Source organism: Talpa europaea, assembly GCF_964194135.1.
Source record: "Talpa europaea genome assembly, chromosome: 12".
Taxonomy (NCBI): domain Eukaryota; kingdom Metazoa; phylum Chordata; class Mammalia; order Eulipotyphla; family Talpidae; genus Talpa; species Talpa europaea.
In genome coordinates, this window is record NC_140079.1 from 86,661,628 (window position 1) to 86,670,123 (window position 8,496).

General features: G+C 53.1%; 1 protein-coding gene across 2 annotated transcripts; it reads left to right on the top strand.

Annotated features, from left to right (window-relative positions):
• Nucleotides 1–953: 953 nt before the first annotated feature.
• On the top strand, nucleotides 954–8,496 carry NFATC2IP (nuclear factor of activated T cells 2 interacting protein; the record flags this gene model as incomplete). 2 transcript variants are annotated; one of them, XM_084248910.1, is made up of 8 exons in its annotated part: nucleotides 954–1,340; nucleotides 1,949–2,021; nucleotides 4,558–4,672; nucleotides 5,285–5,365; nucleotides 5,446–5,632; nucleotides 6,839–6,983; nucleotides 7,100–7,209; nucleotides 8,338–8,496. In XM_084248910.1, the coding sequence occupies 8 exons, from the start codon at nucleotides 954–956 to the stop codon at nucleotides 8,494–8,496; spliced, it is 1,257 nt and encodes a 418-aa protein (XP_084105036.1). The 2 variants fall into 2 exon arrangements, with proteins under 2 accessions (XP_084105036.1, XP_084105037.1); XM_084248911.1 differs by lacking the exons at nucleotides 4,558–4,672; nucleotides 5,285–5,365; nucleotides 5,446–5,632; nucleotides 6,839–6,983.

An 8,496-nucleotide genomic window follows, 5' to 3' on the forward strand; every position in this document is an offset into this window, starting at 1 on the left:
AGAACAGGCAGACGGACCAAAGACACTGCTGAGGGGAGCAGCGGGCAGAGCAGGAGAGGTCTGCCACACCACGTGGGTATCCCCCTGGCCGGCCGGGACTCGGGTCGGGACTCGAACCGGGTCTCACCCTGGCCGGCCGGGAATCGAACCGGAGTTGCAGAGGCTGCGGCCAGACTCACAGCGCTGCGCTCAACCCGCTGCGCCACCGGGGAGGCACCTCAGGGGGTTAAGGGGGATTAAGCTTCTCATTTTGCATTTGTGTTTGTCCTTCCAGATGTTGTCTGTGAGCCTTGTGTGCTGACTTTGTGCCTCACATGTGTCCAGCCGGAGGTCTGGTGTGAGGGAGGGTCAGTGTGTTGCTGTAGGTACTTCTCCCTGGTGAGCGAAGAGTTGGTCTGGGGTGTGCACGCGAGGATTCTGCACGTGAGCGGGGGCGTGCACGAGGGGGCGGGGTTCAGAGGAGTCACTCAGGCCCACGACGCGGTTGGGAGGCACAAGAAAGTGGCAGCTCGTGACGTCTGCCGCCCAACTCCACAGCTTCCAAAAGCAATTCCCACCCCGCTTTCGCCCTTTGTGGCTCTAGGGCTTGAGGACTACAATTCCCAGGATGCTCGGTTTTTCCACCAACCACGAAAACGGATCTCTCCAGTTGGGCGGGCCTGGGAGCCAGTCTGTCAAGAAGAGCGGCCGCCCGGCCAATGGGGAGCCCGGCGGAGCCCACACCTCCACTGATTGCGCGGAGGCCGATTAGAATCTTTGGCGCCTTGGTCTCAGTGGTGGCTGCGTGATGGGCGGGTCTAGCGGCCAATGGAAAGGCGGGAGGCGAATCTAGATAGTGTGGGCGGGGAGACATGTTGATTAGCAGCTCGTTCGCCCAATAAGGGGCAGAAGCCGCTGGAGGGGGCCGGGCGAGAGGAGTAGAGGCGGGCAACTGTGGAGGACGGGTGTGTGCCATGGCGGAGCCCCTGAGGAAACGCGGGCGGCGGCCCCGAGGCGGCGGAGCCGGCCGCGGTGCTCGCGGGGCCCGGGGCGGCCGGGGCCGGCGTCCTCGCACACAGCGGTCTCCGGCCCGGCGCACCTTGGACTCGGTGCTGGTGGACTTGGTCAGCGAGAGCGATGAGGATATCGTGGAGGTCGAAGCGGCGCGCGGCGCCGCGGACCCGCCCGAGGTCCCGCTCCCGGAGCCCCCGGTGCCGGCCGCGCCTCGGGGCGACAGCGACAGCGACAGCGAAGGGGCGGACGCACGGCCGGATGACGCCCCCCGGGCCCCGGTGCGGCGGCGGCGACGGCTGCTGCTGGATCCCGGGGAGGCGCCGGCGGTTCCGGTGTACTCGGGGAAGGTGCTGCCAAGTCCCGGGAGGGCGACGCGGGAGGGCTGGGGCTAGGGGTGCTGAGGAGAGGGTTCGGAGGTAGGTCTCGGGGGACTAAACAGAAGCAGGGTCTAGGGTCTTGAGGGTAGAGAGGTGTAGGATTCCGGGGTGATTCAGGGGTTTGTCGTGTGTTGGGAGTTTGGGACTCCGGGGAGCGTGGGGACTAAGGGGGCTGAGGGGAGCTGGGACTGGGGTTTGGGGCGTGTTGGATTTCTTGTTAGGGAACCATCGCAGGAGATCCACGAAGCTGGGGTATTGGGTGCCGGAGGCTCGGAGAGGACCAAGAGGTTGGGGTCCTGCGGTGGTAGGGTGAGCTGTGGGGCTGGGTTCCCCAGGGTGCGAGATAAAGACATGGCCAGCAGCCTGGTAAAAAAGAACTAAGCTGCATCCTCAGAGTACTTCAGGGAAAGGGAGTGTGTGTGTGGGGGGTATTCCAATTTTGCCTCCTGGGAAGCTGTGCTCCCAAATCCCCAGGAGGGGGCTGTGGTGTTTGCATCCTCAGGGAGATCTTGGGAGTTGGGAGAAACCCTTGTGAGAGAGAAGCACCCAAGCACATTGTCCCACCTTTGTCTTTGCAGGTGAAAAGCAGCCTCCATCTCATCCCAGATCACCTGCCCCTCCTGAAACTCTGCCCCCCAGGGACTGAGGAAGGTAAGGGAGGACTTTCTGGGAGAGGCACGCAGAGCTGGCCTCTCTGAGGTGTGACCTTCTGGAGTTTATGTCCCTGCATTTAGTTGTTTCCTGAGATCAGGGGAAGGGCACAGGAGAGGTGACTTCTGCTTCCTAGCCAGAAAAAAGCTCTTGAAAGGAGTTGGCTTTTAACGAAAAGGTACAGGAAGTGCCTTTCCCAACTTTCACAGGCATAAGCGTGTGCTAATACATGGATTTCCAAGTACCACTGAGATTCTGAGATTCTGATTCTGTAATCCTTTGGTGGTGGTGGTGGTGGTGGTGGGCGGGCATGGAAGGGGGGAGGTTGCTAAGAATCTGTAGCATCTTACAACATCTGCGCAGGTTCCTTGGGAATGTTCAGGAGCCACCAGGGTGTTCTTTTAATCCTATCAGGGCTCCCCGGTATTGTCCCCCCAACCCCAGTGGTGTGATTTTTGCAAATCTTTCAAAGCAGTGAATGGGGGGCCACCCCAGTGGCACAGTGGGTTGAGCCTAGCACTGTGAAGCTATCTGCAGCCTTTGCAGTGCCAGTTCGATTCCTGCCCGGCCAGGGAGATTCCCACATGGTGTGACAGACCTCTTCTGTCTCGCCCACTGCTCCTCTCAACAGTGTGTTTCGGTCCATCTGCCTGTTCTGCTCCCTGCTCTGTCTCTGGTGAATCCTCTCACCCTTCTGTGCCTCTGGCCTATACCCCAGCTCTTGTATAAAAATAAATTTAAATCTTAAAAAAAAAAAAAAAACCCTTAAAAAAAAAAAAAAGCAGTGAATGGGAATCAAGTATAATAAGGTGATCCAGTGGGCAGATGCAGACTTGGACCAAGATTTCTGTGCCATGAGGGAGAATGGTGGGATGATGAATAACAGATTTAGGAACCAGTTGGTCTGGAATTGGATCTCAGCTCTACCTCCTTCATAGCTGTGTGAAGTTGGTCAAGGTTATTACTCTCTTGGTGCTTCAATTCCTCAACTGGAAAATGGGAATAATCTTAGACCTATGTCAATTTTGGTGAGCAGTAATTAAAGAGAATATATAGAGAACTTTCTTTTGGGCTCCTTATTTGGTTTAGGATGGTAACTGAAATGGAGAAGCATTACTGAAAAGATTCCTCTGTTTTTGCTATTTGGGTTTAGTAGTGTTGGGTATCTCCCTAGAGCTTGTCAGTGATGCAGAATCTCAGGCCTCTGGCAAATGCCATATTTGGCTAGGACAGAATTTCTTAGCTTCAGTACTAACATTTTGCACTGGAGAGTTCTTTGTTGTGTGGGACTTGTGTATTGCAGGGAGTTTAACAGCATCCTGCCTCTACCAGCTAGATTCCAAACCCCTCCCCCTCGTTGTGACAACCAGAATATTCTCCAGACCTTGCCACATGTCTCCTGGGAGGCAAAATTGCCGCTGGTTGCAAACCTCTCATCTAGGATTTATTTTCACAGGATTTATTTTTATGGTTAGTGATGATCTTTATGGATGGCAAGCAAATAGAAAGAGCTTCTATATTTGAGAATAAAACTTGATTTTCTTTTATAAGAATTTTAAGTTAAAAGGAGTGATTTAAAGCAAAGCATTGAGTAACAATACAGAGATATAGCAGAATGTGATAATAACACTCACACAGATGAAATTTGAGAAACATGGGTTTCAGGGCCTGTACTTATCTCTACACTTTACTCCCTCCCTGCTTCAGCCTCCCCACCCACCCTAGACTCACATAATCTCTCTATACTCACCAAATTGAGCATGGGAAGAAAATTAAACATTTTTTTTTTTTTTTAAAGATTTATTTATTTATTTATACATATAAGCACTGGGTACAGTCAGAAGCATGGGAGAGCGAGAGAATTCACCAGAGCCAGAGCAGGGAGCAGAGCAGGCAGAAGGACCGAAGTACACTGCTGAGGGGAGCAGCGGGCGGCAGGAGAGGTCTGCAAGCCATGTGGGACCCTCCTCCAGTGGCCGGGGAGCAGCCGGGGATCGAACTGGCGCTACAGAGGCTGCAGGCAGCTTTGCAACCCAGCGCTCAAACTCTGCGCCACCGGGGAGGCCCAAGAAAATTAAACATTAAAAAAAAAAAAAAATCATCCTTTGACAAAACCTGTTTTACTGTATGTCCCATAACACACATAGTAGTATAGTACAGATCTAGTTTCTGGGTTGTGTGCTCAGTAGTTTTTATTGGTGGGATGCATGTGACCAAACAAGTGAGAGAGAGCACCCTGCTTCAGCTGGAGCAGGCCTCTTGCTGACTGCTCCTGTTCAGCATGCCATCTCCCACCTTAGCATGAGGCTAGGACACTCGCAGCTCTGACCTGACAAACTCCAGCTCATCCCTTTCTCTGAGTTAGCTGTTTCCCTCTTGACTTACATCTCTTGAACCTCCCTCCAGTATTCGTCTCTGTGTATCAGGGGGTCCTGCTGTCTCCTTTTTCAGGACCTTCGGAATCCCCTAACTTGTTTCTCTTCAGCTCCCTTTCCCCTCCTTGGCTTACCCTTTCCACTTTCTCCTCTGCCTCCAGACACAGACATGGCAGAGTCTAATAGTTCCCGTGCTGAGGAGCCCCCTTTGCTAGATTATCCCTGGAAGAAGCAGCTAAGGAACGAGGATGAAGAAGAGAAGAAAACAATATTTCTGTGAGTACGGGGGCACAGGGCCTTAGGAGCATAAAGGGAGTTGGAAGTAGGCTGAGGTGGGCAGGACCTGTGGGTGGCTCCTGAAAGGGTAAGGTGAAAGGTTGGAAGGAGCCTGAGGCTCAGGTGAGGGAAAGCTCTGGGGAGAGGAGGTGGGGTTGACATCTCTGGAGGATGACAGCGCTCCTTCAGGGCCCCCTGGGCAGTATGGGGTTAAGGGTATGCTGTCCCGGTGGCCAGCTGTCTTACCTGCCCTCACCTGTGCTCTCCATGCTTCCCTTTCCTCTTGTGTACCTGGGGGTGGGATTAGCAGCTGTGTCAGAGAGGTTCTGAGTGGTTCCAGAGTTTACTGGGCATATGAGAGTGCTGGGGTGTGTTGGATGTTATCTCTCACCCAAGAAGTGATGTATCATAAAAGCTGGATTTATTTTCCTTCCTAATAGTTGGGTCATATAAGTATAAAAATGATGACCCAGATTTTCCTTGGCTTCCCCACCTGCTGTCTTCCAGTAGGAAAAATGTTGCCAGAAGTGCTTCCTCTGATGTCTAGCTCTAGCGCCCAGGGGCCTACAACTCATAACCTCTTCTTCCATCCCCCTTCTCTTCTCTCTGCAGGTCTCAAGACGTCTCTCCACTGCCCACACCTTTGTCAAGGACCAAAAGCAGAAAACATACTCGGGCACTCCAGAAGCTAAGGTGCCAAGGGCAGGGGGACGCTGGCTGGGGTGGAACGCGGCAGTCTGGGGAGTGCTGACCCAAAGTCCTTGTACACTTAGGGAGGTGAACAAGCGCCTCCAAGATCTCCGATCCTGCCTGAGTCCTAAGCAGCGCCGGGGCCAGGACCTCCTGAGCCAAGAGGACGAGGTGGTCCTAGTGGAGGGGCCCACCCTTCCCGAGAATCCCCGCCTCTTCCCCCTCAAAATCCGTTGCCGGACTGACGTGGTCAGATTGCCTGTCAGAATGGTAAGTGCCTTGGGGCCTCCCTCGTGGCGCAAGGGGTAAGCACAGCACTATGAAGTTATCCGCAGCCTCTGCAGCACGAGTTTGATCCCTGGCCTGGTAGCTACCCACATGACACAGCAGACCTCTCCTGTCTTGCCTGCTGCTCCCCTCAGCAGTGTACTTCAGTCAGTCTGCCTGTTCTGTTCCACACTGTCTCTAGTGAATCTTCTCACCCCCAGCACCTCTGGCCTGTACCGCGGTTCTTGTATGCATAAATAAATAAATCTTTTAAAAAAAAAAAAAAGAATGGTAAGTGCCTGAAGGGCCTGTGGGAGGAGGTCCTGGGAGCTGCCTGAGGTGGCACTGTGGTGTCTGGGCAGCAGAGGCTGCTTTCTTGCCCCTTCCTGTTCTCTTGCCTGTGAGCTTGCTCTTCCCTTTGTCGGGGTGTTCCTCACCCCAACTCTTTCTGACAAACATCCTGTCCATTCATCAAGGCTCTGCTTAAGCATCCTAAGAGCTTTGCTTGGTCGTTCCCTCCTGAGGGGTGCGTCCTCTCCCGCTTCCCTTCCCTGGGACCTGTGCTTGCTCTTGCTGCATTACAGGCACTGATGTCACTCAGTCATTCTGAGCTCCCCCACATTCCTGGTGGAGACTATTGTTACAGTAGGGAACACCCTGATTCCAAACCAAGAACAACAAATGACCATTTGTTGAGCAGTAACCCTGCATTGGGCACACAGCTGAGCCAGGGTGGCAAGCTGTGAGCCTGTAGCCTCATTGGAGGCATATCTTGTTTTGCTCTGTAGAGTGCTTTTAAAGTATAGGAGTTTGTGGCCAACCTTTACAGTGGGGGGTTTCATACAGAGGTCCAGCCGTCTGACTTCTCTTCAGGAGGAAGATGTAGTCATCCCAGCCCGTGTTCCCATGTGGTGCCAATCCGCAGGCGCTGCAGAACAGCTGCCTGTTCAGGGGGGGCATGTGAGTTCGTTTGCTACAGTCCCCGCCACTCTCTCTTTTTCTCCTAATCCACAGCTGCTTCATCTCTTTGTGTTACTTGCCTGAACCCCTTTACTGACATTTTATTCTCTCTCTTGCCAGGTAAATATGATGAACTTCACACCTCAGGAGCTGAGCAAGTAGCAAAGGCCAGAAACTTGTTTTGGGGAGTGGGGTGGGGTAGGGCACATTAGGCAGAAAGCCCTCATTGTTTCTTCTCCCCCTTCCCAGTCGGAGCCCCTACAGAGTGTGGTGGACCACATGGCTGCCCACCTTGGGGTGTCCCCAAGCAGGATCCTCTTGCTCTTTGGAGAGACAGAGCTGCCCCCTACTGCCACTCCCAGGACCCTAAAGCTTGGAGTGGCTGACATCATCGGTGAGAGGATGACAAGGAGGTGGAACCACAGGGGGAAAATTTGGGGAAGGCCCAGAAGGGGGTTCTCCCTCCCCACCCCCAGACTGAGACTTGGCCTCCTCATCCACCTTCCACAGACTGTGTGGTGCTAGCAAGTTCTCCGGAGGCTACAGAGACATCCCAGGTGCTCCAGCTGCGGGTGCAGGGGAAGGAGAAACACCAGATGCTGGAAGTCTCGCTGTCTCCAGTGAGTGGGAGGGACTTTGTCCATGCACTTCCTCCTTTCTGCACTGTTTCTTGTCAGACAGGACTTGGATAGATGCCTCCTAATCCTAATGCCTCGGTGGTCTGGATGTTCCAGCTCTCATCCTGGATAGTGGAAAAATCCCATGGTTCAGCTTCCTTCCCCGCTTTGCGGAGAAACTCTGCTCTGGTCTGTGCATTCTCTCTGTTTCCTAACTCTTCCTTCTGATTAAAATGCACAGGAACAAATAAGCCCGGTGAAGATAACACAGCTACATTTCTGCAAGACCTTCTCTGTGCTAAGTGAGAATAGCTACATTCAGGGTGTTGTTTAAGTTCACAGCAGTCTTACAGGAAAGCACTGTTGTTACCCCATTTAACAAATTAGAAAACTGAGGTCTAGAGAGGTAGAGTGACTTGCTATGTTTGCTTCCCAGAGCTGCTGTAAAAAATGCAGACTAGGTGGCATAAAGCTTCTTTACAATTTTCAGGCCAGAGGCCTAAAATTGAGGCATCACAGGGACATGCTTCCTGGACTCTGGGTGGAATCCTTTCTTGCCTTTTGTAGCTTCTGGTGGTGTCTGGAGTTTCCTTGACTTGTTGCCCTCATCATGCTAGTCTCTACCTCTGTCACTACCTGGTGGCCTCTCCTCGTGACTTAATATCCACCTATGAGTGTGACCTTATCGTAACTGAATTATATCGGCAAAGGCCCTGCTTCCCAAAAAGTCACATTTAGAGGCACCAGAGGTTAGATAGGACCACAGGTATCTTTTTGTGGGGAAGTAATTCAAACCCGTAACTAAGGTCACATCTAGTAAAGCCGGAGAGCCCAGCCTCCAGTGTAGATCGAGCTCAGATGGAGCCGCTTCTCACTGTAATGCGAGCCTCCATTGGTGAGTCAGGAGCTGGGCCCTGGAGGAGCTGTTTGACCCAGAGCCCCCACTTCTAAGCTTGGTGCTCTATGACCCATTTTCTAGAGGAAACCAACTACTGGCTTCTCTGCCTACTTGCCTTCCCTTTGGTGGACTGACTTGACTCAGTCCTTGTCCTCCCTGTCCCCAGTCCTCTGTCCCTACATGTTCCCCAACTCCACTTTTCCAATTCTTAACATCCACTTTTTCCTCTTCAGGATTCTCCTCTCAAGACCCTCATGTGCCGCTACGAGGAGGCCATGGGACTCTCAGGCCACAAGCTCTCCTTCTTCTTTGATGGGACAAAGCTCTCAGGCAAGGAGCGGCCAACTGATCTGGGCATGGAATCTGGGGACCTCATTGAGGTCTGGGGCTGA